Source organism: Centropristis striata, chromosome 23, assembly GCF_030273125.1.
Source record: "Centropristis striata isolate RG_2023a ecotype Rhode Island chromosome 23, C.striata_1.0, whole genome shotgun sequence".
In the NCBI taxonomy this organism is placed as follows: domain Eukaryota; kingdom Metazoa; phylum Chordata; class Actinopteri; order Perciformes; family Serranidae; genus Centropristis; species Centropristis striata.
The window spans coordinates 31,957,538-31,976,475 of record NC_081539.1 but is presented as its reverse complement, the minus strand read 5'-3'; the positions used below and the strand labels follow the sequence as shown (position 1 = coordinate 31,976,475).

Genomic DNA, 18,938 nt, shown 5'->3' with positions numbered 1-18,938 from the left:
TGATGAATTAGAGGAAAAGTTGAGAAAATTGGAGAAGCAACAACCAAAAGATGAGGACAAAGGGCTAAAAAACCAGATTAAAGAATTGAAAGTCCAAATAAACAATATTCTGAATGATGAACTGGAAAAGAAATTAAGATTCACTAAGCAAAGCTTTTACGAGTCAGGCCCAAAAGCAACTAAAATTCTAGCAAAACGACTTAGGGCTCAACAAATGAAACATACGATACATAAAATGAGAGATCCTATAACTAATGGAATAACTTATGAACCGGATGAAATCCATAACATTTTCAAAGATTACTATGAAACTCTATATTCACAGCCCAAAGCTGTAGATGAAGAAAATATTGTACAATATTTGTCATCATTAGACCTCCCCTCCATAAGAAAACTTCAAAACGATAAATTAATTGCTCCCATTACAAAAAAAGAATTGGACATGGCTATCAGTAAACTGAAAGCAAATAAATGCCCTGGAAGTGATGGCTTCCCGAATGAATTCAGATTCAGAAGTGTTAGATAATTTATCTTGTTTTAAGAATTAATTTCTTTTTTTAAGTGTTCAACATGCTTATTTCTAGATTTAATAGTCTTTATTTAATAAATCTTGTCAAGGTAAATGATCTGTCCATGCAGCAGATCATTTCCCTCATACTTAAGGGTTTTTATCTTGTTTTTAGACTAAACACCTTTATGCAGTGTAGCTCCATTACCAGTTATGTGCATTTGCTCCCAATTTAGTTTTGTTCTTCTTCCATCATAGATTGGATGCCAGCTGTCAGATCAGTTTTTTTTACATAATGCAGCATCAGCGAGATTTCCAAAACAGATTAGAAACATTTAACAGTAATTCACACTGATACAATCAGGCTGCAGCTCAGTGTTACACCAGCATCACTTTTAAAATATCAGATAAAATAGTGATAGACAGAAATCCCTCTATGTATTTGAAACACTTTTTGAAAAGATAAAATAAAAAACAGTAAGGGAAACTATGTTATATACTCAGTGAGGGATATTATGGACTGTTTAAAGATAATTAAGTGTCAAGACATTTCTCAGTATTGACTGTGTATTTAACTTGCAGACTGGTCTCATGTTGATATACTTACCTTCCATTTCTAAGGTAAAGTTTTACTGTGGTATCCAAATCTAAAAATAAATCTGTCTTAAAGTTAGAATGTGAAACTTTTCCACATTAAAATGTCTAAAAACAACTAACATGATCCCAAATGTTCTTTACAATCTTAAATCCCAGAAAAATCTGTAATTTTAATTAAATTAAGTATCCATCAGTATCACCTTATCTGCTTGACGTCATAAACTGACTTTTTATCCCATTTTAAGCCACATTTTATGGCTTTTTGGATCTTGGTCATTTTTAGCTATATATTTAAACTGTGTTCAGTATTTAGCCATCAGATGTCTGAATCATAAGTTATCCAAAAAAATAAGCTGAACACACTGTAGCAGCAGCTAGGCTCCCACCTGTGTCTAAAAAACAATGATTTTAATGTGTAATAACTTTATTCAGTGTTTTTAGACCTCTGCTGATAATTGGGCTACTGGTAAAAACCTTCCAAATGTTGAACATTGAAGCTGACTGACCAAAACTCATAATTTACAACAAATAAGCTAAAAATGAAGTTGTGTTACATTGAAAACATTTTCTCACAGTGACAACACTTGACATGATTCATAGTGGAACAACTGTTAAAAAATGCCCATGTGGTGTTTATTTAACCAGTTTTATTTTACATTAAATCAGGCTATAGAGTTAACTGCATCACACTCATCATTGGACAAATCATCAGTGTTGTCAGACATAATACTACTCAAGCCAAGTTAATCATAGTGATAATAATCATCAGTTTATAAGTGTTAGGACTTGTTGAGTGCAACATACAGAGGGAAATAAAAAGTACCAAAGGCTGACGGAGGAAGAAGCCATCAGCAAAGAGTCCTTCATAACAGTGAATCCTCCACGTCAGAGTCCAAATTAAACATCCCGCCTCCTTTTAATATCACGCACCAACGGGAACTCAAGCACACAGACATACACTGGGACAAACAAGACATGCTTTGGTAATTCTCCATCATGATTTAATCAAATGCAACATGGCATCACTGACAATAAAGAAGCCATGAAGAAACAGATCCTGGTGCGTGTTGGAGGAAGTCGGGGTTAATTTGGATCTCTGGGGCCTCTTCAGCTCCCATTCTAACAGCATGGAGCCTCATCAGGGGCCCTTCCTCCAGCATCAAGAGACATTCAGCTTAAACGACAGATCACCTCTTTCCACATGTAAGTGCTGACGAAAACTATATGTGCCTGGTTATACGAGTCAGCGTTTAACTTCTACTGTTGCTTCCGTCTGTTCCAGCGGAGACTGTCATCTAGAGGTATTGAGTAACTATAAGCTTCTGAGGAAATAGAGAAAAACAAGCCCTTCATACTTCCAAACATGCAGATAGGAATGTTGTGACAGTTTACAGCTTCACTGATATTCCATCAGTCATCTTAACCCAATTTAACAATATTTAGCTTAATACTTAAAAATGCTAGGCCTCTGGATAATTTACTGATTAATAAACATAAATAACATAAATATGGCTGGCTCCAGGCCAGATCCACCAACTGGATTCAAAAATGAATACATTTCTATTTGGAGGCCTTTTGTTTTGTTTTTAGCCTCTGATCCCAATATTGATAATTTCCGCTCATATAACTGTCCCTTAAATTTGATGATGTTGGTCAAATTAACCATCATCTTTAAAAATGCCCTGCACTGCTCCCCACTGCATAGAGCAACTGTACTGGACAGTTTCCAGCCACAGGGTCTGCTTCAGCAAAACTCAGATGCCCCCAAAAAGTTAAAGAAACTAGAGTCTAAAGTATTTACAAGGCACCCACACTCCATGGAGTTACAACATGTGGTCTATGGGAGGGTTAACCACAAGAGAAAAAGTATACAAAGCTGACTTTGCACACCTCTGAGCACTTCTAGTGTTGTCGTACACAGCAAACACGACAGAAAACGTTCTACGCAGGTTAAGTTGAACGCTAGGAATAGTTAGCAACGACTCTCTGAGCCTCGACGGGTCTGGATGTCAGTAGGAAGCAGCTAACATCTTCTACCACAGCGAGCGGCAGGACGGCGTGCAGCAGGAATGCTGGTGGTGGAGGATCACCTGCCGCCTGGTCAGGAGGAGGTGAAGACTTCCTACAGGTGACTCAATACACACATCTGAATGGCAGGAAATAGAGAATGGTGAAGAGAAATGGTAGCTCCTGCGTTTGGAATGACTGGAGGATGATATGTGAGGAAGCTGAGAGCTTCTTCATCAGCAGCTCGTCTCTCTCTCTCCCAGAGCAGGAACATGATGGATGGACTCTCCAGGCTGCGGAGTGGCTGATCTGATCCCAGTCCTTCGACTCTCTCTGGGCTCCGTTAGGGCTCCGTTAGGTCTCCGTTAGGTCTCTGGGTTGGGCGTGGCCAGCAGCGGCACATTGTCCCTCCTCCTCCTGCCCAGCGGGGGGCGCCGGTACTGCTCCCCGTCCACCAGCGTCTGGGGCAGCGGCTTCCTCTTGCTCTCCGGCAGCAGCAGGATGGAGAGAACGGCCAGCAGGGCCAGAGAGGAGTAGACCACGTGGTGCAGGAAGTAGCCGTAGTGGTTCCTCAGGTCCATGAGGGGCGAGCTGAGGCGGCCAACACAGCCCAGAGCCAGCACCGCCCCCACCCCACTGCCCCTGGAGACACACACATTATCATTATCACACACACATCATCACTATAACACACACATTATCATTATAACACACATTATCACTATAACACACTATAACACTATAACACGCAGCCCAGAGCCAGCACCGCCCCCACCCCACTGCCCCTGGAGACACACACATTATCATTATAACACACATTATCACTATAACACACACATTATCATTATAACACACATTATCACTATAACACACATTATCACTCTAACACACACACATTATCACTATAGCACACATTAACACTATAACACACATTATCACACACACATCATCACTATAACACACACATTATCACTATAACACACATTAACACACACACATTATCACTATAACACACACATCATCACTATAACACACACAGTATCACTCTAACACACACATTATCACTCTAACACACACAGTATCACTATAACACACACATTATCACTCTAACACACATTATCACTCTAACACACATTTAACACACACATGGTAAAACTAGATCTGTTCCGAGGCAGATATCTGTGTCTGGACGCTGTTAAGTGTGGTTATTTTACTGCTTCACCTTTTATTTTATGTGATTTTATGGATCATGGACAGAGGATGAGATACGCTGACTGGAAAGTCCCTCGAGGAAAATTTGTGTTTTGTGATTTTGGGCTACATAAACAAAATTACATTGAATTGATTATTGCAAGTAAAATATTAAGTCTGCCCCTCCTCAATCGTAAAATTGGTTGTTTTGTCAACTAGGATTTTTTAAGTCCATTAGTCATTTTTAATGCTTTTTCATGCTGAATTATTATTTCCAAGAAACTCCGAAGCACATTTCTGGTAAACACAAGATTTAAAGTGGTGCTTTTGCATGATTTGCAACATACATACATCATATGTATACAACATTACGTATTGTCATTGAAAAAACACCAAAAAAAACACAAAAATATCTAAATTATTTATTTTTTTAAAAACCCACATGCTTTCTTGTTATTCGGTACCAGTGTATTTATGATGATAAAACTTACTGTCGCTGTTCAAACTCTACAGTTGTTTCCAAATGTTATGCTAAGCTAACCACCAGCTAGCTGCTGCTTCATATTCAGCACACATGACATCGATCTTCTCATCAAATTTTCAGGATGAATACAAATCTGCGTTTTTTCAAAAGTGTCAAACTATTCCTTCAGGTATGAATTAACATTTATTTGAGAAATACCATAGTGCTGTAAATTACTTGAGCCATTTCATTCCTCTGTTTCCAAAAGTAGATATGCAACGTTAATCAGTTTTCTCTCAGATGTTTGAAACCGTCCCTTCATTACTAATAGATCTCATTGGTCATTTCCTCACTCACGATTTACTGCATGTTTCATGGCCTGATTCATTTGGCAGCACCTTTGGGCTGAACGGCCTTTTCCACACATTCCACATCTTAATGTGCTTTCAAAAACTGAAGAGAGAGACTTTTTTAAACTGTTAAATCAGCGCTGCTGTGTTACCTGATGATGGTGGGCATGATCTCTGCAGTGAAGAGGATGCAGAGGGAGGCGGTGGCCTGGGAGGAGAAGAGACCCAGCACTGAGAAAACCGTGATGGCCGTCTCACTGAGATCTGAAGAGGAAGGACAAGCATCAGTTACTGTGGACGCATTGCTGAAGAGCAGCAGTTCAGCTTTTCATGACGCCCTGTTGATCTGAACTGATGAATCTTTCCTCTGAAACCTGCAGACATCTTTCATCACCAGTAGACAGTGAGATCATCAGCCTCTGATGCATGATTAAAGCTCCTGACACGCCAGTGACTTTGCTGCCACTGCAGTGTCCTACATAAACTCAATGTCATGCTCATGTTCAGCCACCAGGGGGAGACTGAGACTGAGGCAGCTGTGAGAGGGTTTGCACACAAAGACAAAGGCACCTGGAACGTATTTTTCCATGAGCACAGCTGACCGGTTTGCTTTTAATCTATTTCATAATGCATGAGGCACAACATGAAGTCAGTGGTGTGTAGTAATAAGACCACAAAGCTGAGCTTAACATCAAATATACTAACTTTTACCTTCATTCCAGTTGGGATTTGAGGAGGCAAGGCCTTTAATCCTCATAAAAGCCTCACATATTGTCTCTAAAACCACAGGGGAGAATGTGTCCACTATGTTGGCCGAAGCTATTAATAACTTTCTTCATCCGACTCTAGATTCACTTTGAGAAAACAATATCCTGCAGCTAAAGCCTGCTTACACTCCATGAGTCCCAGGAGGATCAAAGACGCCAGCCCCGTCATGGTCATGGAGAGGAGCAGGATGCCACGGCGACCGCACCTGTCTACGGTTGCCCAGAGCAACAGCCAGGCTCCGCCCCCTGCACACACAGACAGCAGGTAGGTCCAGTAGAAGCTGGGGGCGGTGCCTCTGACGTCACCTCGGAAAGAGCTGTAACAGTGACTGATGCCGTGAGAGATGAACCTGAGGAGGAAAACACAGAGTCAGCATCGTGTTTTTAGAAGAAGTTTTATAAATAGTATATGATACTATATTATAAGAACCAGAGGAAACACTCTGAGCATGAAATACGACCCTGCAGCAGCTACCAGTCTCTGTCAGTAAAGTGCTACACAAACAGAAAGGGCTGACTCAAAACTGCAGCGTTGCTAAATGAATGTCGAGTGCGTGGGATGACTTACGAGGTGAAGCCGAGCACACACATGTTCTTCCAGATGTTCCTGCTGTGGAAGAGCTCAGGGAAGGACAGGTGGGGGCGGGAGGAGGCGGCCGGCTCCGAGTCCAGCTCTACAGCAGGAGAACGGGACAAAACAGGCTTTTTAATCACAACACAGCCAATGGTGACCTGAGCCGGACTCTTCTTTAATCAATAACTCACTGTATTTATGTGAAAAGACACATCTGCACAGTGAAATGTGCTGTTGCAACTCCTATTGGTCAAATAGAGGTTCTTCAATAACTATTACTGAAATAAGACCAGTATTAAAGGCACTATAACTGAAATAAGACCAGTATTAAAGGCACTATAACTGAAATAAGACCAGTATTAAAGGCACTATAACTGAAATAAGACCAGTATTAAAGGCACTATGTGGAAGTCTTCTTATTGATGACACTGATGGCCAGCATCGTTTTGATATAATGCTATAATTAATCATCATGTTGATATATGATACTAACTAGCTTGCCATTTGCAAATTACTTTATCAGCTAATGTTATGAAACTTTAACGACGCGTACGTAGCTAAGTTACAGCTAGCTGCTAGCTTAGCTTAGCTTACAGTTAGTTTGCAGGACCTTCCTACCCTGCTGTTACATCCCTTATTTATGGCTAAATCAACACAATATGTTAAAAAATACAAGTTAGTATCATAGATCACATTAGCTGGTGGAGTAATTTTCCAAGCTAGTGAACATATCCACTCAGGTGTTTTTTTTTTTTCTTTATAAAGCAAGAAAAGGAAAGAACTGCAGCTCAAGGTCAGTTTTGATCCTCAAAACCAGACAAAGGCCTGTAGATGTTGACTCTAGTTTGTTTGTTTTTTTTACACGTTTTAAGTGGATTTATTTTTCAGCAGATTCGTTTTTTTATGTATGTGTAAACAATATAACACCTACTCAAATATATGTAACATGCAGATTGTATTTTCATCAGGAGAAAAAAGAAAAAGAACAGCTAGTGAGATCTCTGAAAAAGAAAAAGTTTACTTGTAAGTAAACTGTAGGAAGTAAAGCCAATGGCACCAAACTGAACTTCAGTGTCACTAAACAAGAAATAATGCCTCACTTCCTGGGTTTCATGTTTGCATATGAAATGTTGTAGAGCCCAGTGAATATCCAGCATCATACTGTAGCTGCCAGTCATTATGCTTCATTATAATTCTCTTTAATAAATCATGATTATAACTGAGCATCATTACCTGCTCTAGGTAGTGGTGTGTGATAGGTACTCATGTTCTGAAATGAGTTACCCATTAATAATGCAGGCTTCATAAACTAACACACATACACACACACACACACACACACACACACACACACAGACACACACACACACACACACACACACACCTGTGAAGCTCTCGTCGTCCCTCACGTCTCTGTTGGAGTTTCTCCTCTCGGTGAAGGCGTTCATGTCTGCAGATCTCTCTGACAGAAGCAGCCAGCGAGGAGATTCAGGGAACACTCCAGGAATGCTGCAGAAATTACAAAACATGAGTCCGGCTCTTTGATCTTTGCTGACCTTTACCCGGCCAGAACTAAAACTATGTAGCCCAGATTAGCTCCCTCAGCGTGGAAAATAACCCATGTGGGTCACAAAGTAGCAAAACTCTTTATTTCTTTATCCAGCTTTCCTCCAAACCTGCAACTCATTGCTAGTAACCATACTTTAATCTCTTTAATTTGGTTGTGAAACTGCAATGAAGGCTGATCGTGTAACAGAGGTCTCAGAGGGACGGGGGACCTTAAACAAAGTAGAGCTAATGCATTCTGACAGGAAGTAAAAGGCTCAGTGTGACCAGGGGATTGGATCAATACGATCCAAAGCTTTCAGCAAGTCACTGGACATCAAGACACTTTATGAAAAGACTATCAGCTTCCATCACTCTCCAGTCCCTTCTCAGGGAAATAAACACTCAAGCATACTGGTGACCATAATATCATTAATATACAGTCTATAACAATGTAGAATATATAAATATGAAAAGAAAATGCTGATGAAATTCTAAATTCGACTCAGCCGAATCCAACAAAGACGTAACAAAAAATCAGTCAAACTTCACCTAAAGGCCATTTACACAGAGCAGAGAGGAGAGGACAAGAAAAGTTGTAAGTAGAGGTTGTAAAAACGTGCAGGTGCAGGATTTACATTTTGTAGAGAAAAATTAGGCCAAAAGTAATCCAACATGTGAACAATACACACACAACCTTACCCATAACTGAGGAAGAGTGTCAGCGGGGCGGCGCCGGCCCCCAGCAGGCCCCTCCAGGACTGGCAGCCGAGGGCCACCGCCAGCAGCAGCAGCTCTCCTGCCACCGTCATCAGCCCCGCCAGCATGGTCACCACCAGCCTCAGAGAAGGTTCACACAGCTCCAGACCTGACACACAAACACAACAACCACCAGCCTCAGAGAAGGTTCACACAGCTCCAGACCTGACACACAAACACAACAACCATCAGCCTCAGAGAAGGTTCACACAGCTCCAGACCTGACACACAAACACAACATCAACAACATCATCATCTCCTTCCACCAGCCTCAGAGAAGGTTCACACAGCTCCAGACCTGACACACAAACACAACAACCACCAGAGAAGGTTCACACAGCTCCAGACCTGACACACAAACACAACAGCAACATCATCATCTCCTTCCACCAGCCTCAGAGAAGGTTCACACAGCTCCAGACCTGACACACAAACACAACAACCACCAGAGAAGGTTCACACAGCTCCAGACCTGACACACAAACACAACAACCACCAGAGAAGGTTCACACAGCTCCAGACCTGACACACAAACACAACAACCACCAGAGAAGGTTCACACAGCTCCAGACCTGACACACAAACACAACAACCACCAGAGAAGGTTCACACAGCTCCAGACCTGACACACAAACACAACATCAACATCATCATCTCCTTCCACCAGCCTCAGCTGCACTCTGTGTTCAGTGCTAGTTAGCCAGTGTTAGCATGCTGCACAGTAAACTAAAAGGCTGAGTGGTGAACATTATCTGCTAAACAAGCATGTCAGGATCCTCATTGTGAACATGTTAGCATGCTAGTTTTAGTATTTAGCTGAAGGCAGCACTGTGCCTAGCTGCTAGCAGCTAGCATGGCTGCAGACTCTAATGATGATTATGTGTTCAAATACTGAAATACTCACGGGTGATGTATAGAGTGAGGTAGACTCCCGCACTAGCTGCCGCCAGACAGAAACGCATGACGATGAAGATGGAGGGGTAGGGGGAGACACACACCAGCACCCCGAACACCACCGACAGCGTCAGAGAGGTCAGCAGAGCCTTGGACCTGCCCAGCCTGCAGGAACACAAACAACTTATTATTTATTATTGATTAAGAAGATCTAGTTGATCTACAACTCAAGTTGTGAATTTTATCATTAAAAAATATCCAGTGATTCCAAAACAAGATAATGTAAAACAGATATACAACAGCAATAAATGATGATATAAGTGCTGAAAACACAAGAGCAATGTTACTTCATATGTTTAAATATTAACAGCAACAGGAAATAGGACAGAACGGTCTAATCAGATGGAAGACATTCTCACAGCATCATGTTGTTAAGTTTCATGTCAATTACAGACAAAATGACAAATTAACTGCGATAAAATATTAAGTACATCATTTTTAAAAGCTTGATTTTTGTCAATTTTTAATTTACATTTCCAGATGAAAGACGTGCAGGCGATGTGTTCAAACATGAGTCTGAAGCCAGCTGATCACTAAATGTGATGATTAGCCAACTTTCAGCTGCACTGCACTTTAGTTTCCAACCTGCAGATTAGAACGGTTCCTTTCCTCTTTGGACGTTCCCAAGAGGCAGCATTAATTCACCAGCCTTAACAAACACATGCTATGCTCAATTGGTCAGCAAATTAATGAAGGCTGTTAGCTGATTAAACTGGCATCATCTCCCTCACAATTCCCCCCAAAACTACTGCTTCCCTTGTGTGATTTTCAACCCGACAACACAGCAGACACAGATCCATTATGTCAGTTATCAGAGGAGCTTAATGCAGAGCATGAGGTCCTCAGATCTCTCAGAATAAAGAATGCAAAAAGTCTGACACCCTGTTACATTAAAGGGACCTGTTTGGTTTAGAAGCTTTTAGTGGACAGTGCTATAAAGAGACGGGGAGGCCTGTCACAATAATCACTATATCGACTTATAGTTCAATATATAAACATGGACACAATAGTTGGACTCAATATATTGTCGTTTACATGCACGACTTTCTGTGCTTTCTGTGTTGAGTTTAAAGAAATGCTGCAGTTGTTTGACAGGAAGTACAATTTCCCAAGCAGCCATTCCAGCTGTTTATATGTTATTTTAATAATAAAATAATATAATAAATAATGTTTATCTCAGTGCAATTTATTGTTAACAGGGCCTGAATGTCTTTTTTTTGGTTGTAGATTATTTATGTTTAATTTATCCAAGATATTTAAATATTTCTTTCCACATTTGAATTCCAATGTTTAATATTCTAGAGATTTAAAAATGCATTGCTGTGGAAAAGGATGTACTTATTATGCTCTAATATCGTTCTAAAACTAAAACGCCACTGATACAACGATTCTATCGTTTATTGTGATAGTTTCTGGGAAATATATCTTCCTAAAAAAATGTGTTATCGTGACAGGCCTTCAGTGGAGTGTTTCATGCAGCAGCCATTGGCAGTAAGAGAAAAATAAAAAAATTTTGAACAATAAAGTACATAGAAAATGAAGTATGAAGAATTATGTGTAGAAAATGTGCTATTATGATATATTGTTTGGCTTATCTCGCCATAATGTTTGTCTTACTGTAACAAAAAGCACTTGAAACTACATTTGCGGTGCTTGGTATGTAATCTTTCAGCTGGTGGACTGAACTTTATACTTTGTGTCAGAGATGGTACTCCTGTGGGTAGTGAAACTGCAATGTCAGTACAAGAGACTGAAAATTAAGGAACAAAGTAATTTAACAGCGCAGATGTCTGCAGATGGACGGACAGATGGACTAAGTTCTACTGGAACATGCTGACTAGTGTGTGTGTGTGTGTGTGTGTGTGTGTGTGTGTGTGTGTGTGTGTGTGTGTGTGTGTGTGTGTGTGCGTGTGTGTGTCTTGCATAACACAGATTATTTGTGGCAAGAAAAATCCTAAACAAGCTTCCCAAACTGACACAGTAACCTATTAACAGAGCTTGGATCTCATCCTTTCTGCAGATGACATTTTTTAACCACTTCTGCCTGTAAGAGACAAGGATGTGTGTGTGTGTGTGTGTGTGTGTGTGTGTGTGTGTGTGTGTGTGTGTGTGTGTGTGTGTGTGTGTTACCTGTCAGCAGCATAGCCCAGGCCCAGACAGCCAGTCAGGACTCCCAGGATGAAACACACCTCCTCCACTGGGACCAGCCAGTACTGACCACACACCAGATCCCACTGAGAGAAAAAGATCTGTTAGTTATCATCTCTTCAGGTTTAAAGACAGATCTGTTAGTTATCATCTCTTCAGGTTTAAAGACAGATCTGTTAGTTATCATCTCTTCAGGTTTAAAGACAGATCTGTTAGTTATCATCTCTTCAGGTTTAAAGACAGATCTGTTAGTTATCATCTCTTCAGGTTTAAAGACAGATCTGTTAGTTATCATCTCTTCAGGTTTAAAGACAGATCTGTTAGTTATCATCTCTTCAGGTTTAAAGACAGATCTGTTAGTTATCATCTCTTCAGGTTTAAAGACAGATCTGTTAGTTATCATCTCTTCAGGTTAAAGACAGATCTGTTAGTTATCATCTCTTCAGGTTTAAAGACAGATCTGTTAGTTATCATCTCTTCAGGTTTAAAGACAGATCTGTTAGTTATCATCTCTTCAGGTTTAAAGACAGATCTGTTAGTTATCATCTCTTCAGGTTTAAAGACAGATCTGTTAGTTATCATCTCTTCAGGTTTAAAGACAGATCTGTTAGTTATCATCTCTTCAGGTTTAAAGACAGATCTGTTATTATCATCTCTTCAGGTTTAAAGACAGATCTGTTATTATCATCTCTTCAGGTTTAAAGACAGATCTGTTATTATCATCTCTTCAGGTTTAAAGACAGATCTGTTAGTTATCATCCTTCAGGTTTGCTCATCACCAAACTCTAAGTGTCAGAGAACAGGAAGTCAACAAGCAGACATCTGGAGCAACAAGAGAACAGAAGCGATAGAGGCTTGTGGATGAAAGGAGCAGAGGAAACACCTAACCAATCAAACCAATCAAACCAATCAAACCAATCAAACCAATCAAACCGATCAAACCGATCAAACCAATCAAACCAATCAAACCAATCAAACCTATCAAACCAATCAAACCAATCAACCCTAGACGTGCACTGGAATAATGTCTTATCAATAAACACAAACATTGAAACCTATACAACATGTTTTTAGCCCAGTGCCTATCCAAATGACCCATTATGGCTGCAGCTATTCATTATCTTATTACACGTTATTCTCACATTATTTCTCGATTCATTAATTTGTCATTTCAAAGTGAAGAAAGGATGACAGGAAAAGAGTGTGTGGAGTCCAAATTTGAATAATTAAATAAAAAACAGGCCATTTAAATGTTCCACTTCAAAAACATTTTTTTGCAGAAAACGTGGGAAAAAATAAAACAGAAAAACAGCAAATCATTGTTTGAAAAAGTATAACTGATAATGACTTAAATTTATTATACAAAATTGACTTTGATCTGCCCCTTTACCTATATTTACTGAATGTCACTCAATTATTAAAATGTGTAACACATTACACATTTCTAACTTGAAGGCCAAAGAGGCACAAGTGGAAAAAATCTAGTATGTTGAAAAAATAAAAAAAGTTACTTAGAAAATTATCATGGCAAAAGTTATTTTCCAGCCCGTTTCACAGATTTCACCAGTTTGTAAACACAGAAGAAGAAACATTTTAGATCAGATTTAGAAAATGGATCACCAGATTTATTATTATTATTATTATTATTATTATTATGCCTCTTCCTGCACATGACAGTTTGTAGAATGTCAATAAAAAGTGTTTTGTAGATAAAATTCACATTATTTTTACCCTCGGATGATGACTCAATAGCAAACTAAATGGTGAACTGGTTAGTAAACTAAATAAGAAACCTGGAGGAGAGCTAATCACCTAATCTACACTTGGCTGTGAAATCTAATTTCAGATGGATGTGTCTAGTTCTGAAGACAACAAGAAGAAGCTCTTTGTTTAAAAAGGAGAGCTGATAAATGTCTCCTTCCTATCTGCTTCTTTTAAAGCCTTCAGCAAATTTATAACATCACATTGATTGCTGACCAGATTTACTCATGGAGAAATATGCCTCTGGCAAATTAAATTGCTTACTTAATTAATTCATTACTTACTTTGATTCACAAGGCAGCCAAGTTTTATTTATTCACTGAACAAATTATTATTATTCAATTACTTCACAGAGATGGTGCCAGAAAGTTCCTCGTCCTTCCTGGATGTTAAAACACTTTTTACTGTTTAGTGTGTTGATAACTAATTATGTGTACACAGAGAATGATGCAGTAGAAAACCTTCAGGATCTGTTAGAATACAAACACAGTTTAAGCTCATCACACTACTGTGTTTGTGGTGATAGCAAGGGTTTTCTGTTATTAGTAGCAGTAATACTGGCAGTAACAGTAGTCTGGCCACATGCATTCACTATGTGACTGTGCATAATAGTGCATCCACATGGAAAGTCAGCACATGTTAAAATAAAGCCAGATATCTGCTCAGATCTGGGTTTTAACCACATTAAGCCGAGCCAGTGATTTGCATTAACAGCTGAGCTCTGCTAATGTCGCTGTCTGCTGCCTGCTGAAAGCAAAATGATTTTAATGATCTAGAGAGGGAGAGGCTGATAAAAAGCCCTTACATAATTGGAGCCCGTGCACAGAAACATAAAAGCCTGTCACATAATATCAGCTGTCCTAACAGTGTATATCAGAGGTAAAGGGCAGCAGAGAGCCGTAGTCTCATACAGGAGGAATGCTTCAGACAACAGCAGGAGGCGGAAATGCAAACAGACCAGTTAAACTCCCCAGACTGGTTTAGGGACTGGGCAACAACCAGGTATGTTCCTTTAGAAAGGACTGAAACCTGCAACCAGTTAGTCCTTTTACATTTCTGACTGGAACTGAGACTAGAGATCTAAATCTTACCATACATATTTAGGTTAATTGTCTGAATGAATACTACAAATGTACACGATTATGTTTCAGTCAGGCAGAAGAATGGAGTAAAATACAGCACAAAAACATGCATGGATTGTGTTTAGAAGGTTTATCCTGCACTCCACCCCTAACAGCATATCATTAAGGGAGGAAACATGCTTCCAGAGTGGGATAATAAATAAATATATATCTTCATACACAGTGTGCAACCAGCCATCACTGACTGAAACAAACGTACAAGGAAACGAAGGATTTTCAGGCAAATATCACCAAATGAAGCCGAACACAGTTGTAAAGCTGCTGTAGGAGAGATCATGTCTACAGATATACTGAAGAAAATAAGAGGGAGTAGTATTACTTTAGTATAAACTCTCTACTGATAATGGAGCCAGACAGAAGTAATGGTTGATAGATATAATCAGACTATATTGGCATATCAAAGGATATCTGTGTATATGCTGTCTGATATGAAAACTATACACAATATTAATGCAGAAAATGTTGCTTGCTGTGATTTAAAAATTAGGTTTACTAATATTGTATTTTGTTAATAGTCAGCATTTGGCTGACATTGAACAGCAGTGATGTTTATTTAGCTATTTATTTTATTTTTATTTTCTCAGTTATCATTTATAGAATTGGCTGACCGTGTAATACATTGTTTGTACAATGTATAGTAATGTTAAATATTATCTAATAAAGTTTGAGAAAATACCTTTGCAGAGTGGTGAAAAATCAGTGCACAATCAATCAATCCACATCAAGAAGTTCATTTTCATTCCAGCTCAAAAAACGACTTTATCGATTAATTTCCCTCTGAAATCAGTATCGGTCTTAAAACCCCGTATCGGTCTTAAAACCCCGTATCGGTCTTAAAACCCCGTATCGGTCTTAAAACCCCGTATCGGTCTTAAAACCCGTATCGGTCCGGCTCGTATTATTAACTTCATATATATTTAGATGGTGAAGTTTTAAATAGGTGGTGCACTAGCTTGGGAGATAGAAACCAAGTTAATTATTATTATTATTATTATTATTGTTATTATTAAGTTATTGGGTTGAGTTATACATCTATGAAGAAAATCAATGTAACAATAGTATTGTAATAAAATAGATACTGCCATAGAGTAGTCCTGCTTATTGATTTGCCCTCAAGAGCGTAATATATCCAGATATATCAAAAATAAAGCTACTACAATATAAATGCTCCAACAACACATTTATATAATCTGATGTGTACTAATCATCGTAGCGCCCAGCCCTAACGAGGCAGGAAGTGTCCATTAGCCGTAGATCCACAGCACATAGATGCTGAGAGCAGTGACACAGGATTTATTGATCTGTGTGAAGCTGATCAGAAGCCTTCCTGCTTCCTGCTCAGCAGACTGCCAGCTCAGCAAAGCCAAGCAACACTGGAGGAATAAAAAATGACTTTCTGAGTTTAACTTGACTTGATCCAATATGTCAGACTGCTTCTATGTCACTCTCAGTATGTAGAATAAAGACTAGACTTATTGTACGTCTTTAAGAAATCACGTGCTACTGGTAAAAGCTTCCCTTGGCAGCGTTTGTGTATGTTGCTGCAGTGCTGTGGGTGGAGTACCAGAGAGCTGCCCTAATATATATAATATAAAATATATATAACCCTAACACCATGGACTGGAGGGCTGGCTGTGGTGAAATAATAAAACCAGACCCAGAGTGACCAGCTGAGTAGGAAACTGGAAGCAGCTGGCTCGGCTCTGTTACAGACATTTACAGCTGTAATTCAATGTTTTACTGTGAAATCTAGCTCTGAGAGGAAATGCATGTTTTTCCCACTGAACAAGGAGTGTACTCATGAATGCACTGCAGCATGAACCTGCTGTATTCATCACATGGGCTACCTGTTATATACATGCAACACTGAAGCTTCCATGAATAAGAACAGAGGTAGGAGCAAAATCTGAGAATCAAACCAAAATCTATATAGTTTCATTGAGAAACTCAAGCTCCACCTGCAACCTGAACTGACTTTTCTTCCTGCTCTTGCAGTTTTTTAGGGGACACAATATGATTCAAAGACAGAAAATATCAGTGACAATATTCCTGATTTCCCTGGAGCTCCTGGTCAGCCTGCCTCTGTTTGAACTAGACCTCTGCAAGGCTCTGGTGCATTCACATGCTCCTGACGGCCTCATCCTCCACGTTGGGATGTTGTTTCAGACTTTAATGCGTTCCAGCTTTGACTCATGATGTGTTGCATTCGATTGCTCAGAGCGTTTAAACAACACGTTGATAGTCGTTACCAGTGTTTAGAGCAAAGGAAGCAGCTCAGCTGAGCCGAGAAATATGATCAACAACATTTATTTTACATTATTCCAACACCACACGAATGCAGCACGAATGCCCTATCTTTCAATGTTAAGAAAATGAAAAAAAATGTGTGTATCCGCTCCAAGATTTAAAGGGTTCTCCCTTGGCCCGGGCTGCAACCTTCCACCAAGTTTCATGAAAATCGGGTCAATAGTTTATCTGCGACCCTGCTGACAAGACAAACCGGGCTGAACAAAACCTTGGTGGAGGAATTAAGACAAGAAGTTACAGTTAAAAGGTTCAATGGCCAGCAGGTTAAGATCCTCAAAGACTAATGATTAAGATATAATCCCTGCTTTGTCAACAGTCACTGAGGAGCCAGGAGGAGGCTTTTATACCATCATTCCTCTGTTCCTCCCATAGACTGCATATAATATAGTATAATAGCTGCCAATCATATTCAAAACACAACCTCTAAGATATCATCACGTGAGATCTCTGTTTCTGTCTCAGTGATCTGGTCCTGTTCTTCCTTAGTGACTCTGATCTCTTCAGAAATCTCTCTGCCTCATGATCCATCCAGTTCATATCAGTGACGTAGGTCAGAGCACCTTTATGAATGAGTCACTGAGATTATCTAACTGGCGCCACAGCCCTCTGGTCACGGTTGAATGGAAGTCTCCTGAACAACATGCAGGCTGGTTCAATATCAGAACTGATTCAGCAGACAGTCATAACCTGTTATAACCTGGTGCCAGCATTACCCACAATGCCACAGACCGCCCAAAGTTCAGTCAGAGGTTCAGGTGTGTTAGCTTCAACCTTCAGCCTGAAGCAGAGCTGAAGGCAGAGAGGTGAAGCTCACTGTTCACTATATAAAGAGAGACACTATGGATCAACTGTTTGTTTTCTATCTGTAATACTGTGGATTATCAGCTGTGTGTATGAAACAACAGCTCCAGACTTTCAGACTGGATGAACCTCTGACTTCAGTCTCATATGACTGCACCAACGTTGCTAAAACAATGAAGTCAATTAAACGCTGTGATGCGTTCTAAACTACCAAACTCCACGGCTCTACGAGAAGACTTCTGACTCAGAGGTGCAGGTTATGCAGCTAAAGTTTAGCAAGGCATTGCAAAAAACAGGAGGCTGCATGCTCAGCAAGACCCTCTGTGGATCAAAAGAGGAAACAACGGTTTCAGCATTTTAAGGCTAAATTCATCCATAAACAGAAAGGTAGCCGTCCAACAGAAGCCAGACTGGGAACCAGGTCCTGAACCAGGTCCAGGAGGATCCTTTACCTCAGTCACGATGTTGTTCTTCAGCCCCTCCGTCACGTTGTAGTCCCAGCCGGCCTGGCAGCCCACCACCACCGCCTGGCTGCCGTTAGCGTACTGCTGGCACTGGGACAGGCCCCCCCCCTCGCCGGGACGCCCCCCCTTCTCCCACGGCAGGGAGGCGTTCAGCACCTCGGGGGAGGGGGAGGGGCCCGGCAGGTGGCAGTGGTGGGGGGGGGACAGGGTGATCAGGGGGTCGGAGGACAGCAGGAACGCCAGGAAGAGGCTCGGCAGGACGGACAGCGCTATGAGGACCCTCTGCTTCTTCCTGCCCAGAGCCAGCACCATCACCTCCCCCGTGGGGGGCAGCGAGGGGGGGGCGGGGAGGGAGGAGGAGGAGGGGGCGGGGGAGGAGGGCACCGGGGAGGAGGGGAGGGATGGAGGGGGGGCGGGGCACGGGGAGGGGGAGACCAGAGGGGGGGAGTCCGATGATGTCATCATTGGGTGGGGGGGGGGGGGGGGGGGGACACCTGAGAGAGCTCTGAGGAAGAAAATAAAATTATTATTATTATTATTACAGAACCGACAAGTAACAGCCTGAATCTATAAAAACTATTCAGTTATAAATAATGATGG

The 18,938-nt window shown here is 40.6% G+C and overlaps 1 protein-coding gene across 1 annotated transcript; it reads right to left on the bottom strand.

Annotated features, from left to right (window-relative positions):
* Positions 1-1,737: 1,737 nt before the first annotated feature.
* On the bottom strand, positions 1,738-18,803 carry slc22a17 (solute carrier family 22 member 17). The gene is made up of 9 exons (XM_059327071.1): positions 18,327-18,803; positions 11,846-11,949; positions 9,666-9,820; positions 8,705-8,870; positions 7,842-7,966; positions 6,452-6,557; positions 6,010-6,233; positions 5,269-5,380; positions 1,738-3,754 (listed from the first exon to the last, which is right to left on the bottom strand). The coding sequence occupies exons 1-9, from the start codon at positions 18,801-18,803 to the stop codon at positions 3,478-3,480; spliced, it is 1,746 nt and encodes a 581-aa protein (XP_059183054.1). The 3' UTR covers positions 1,738-3,477.
* Between the last annotated feature and the right edge of the window lie 135 nt (positions 18,804-18,938).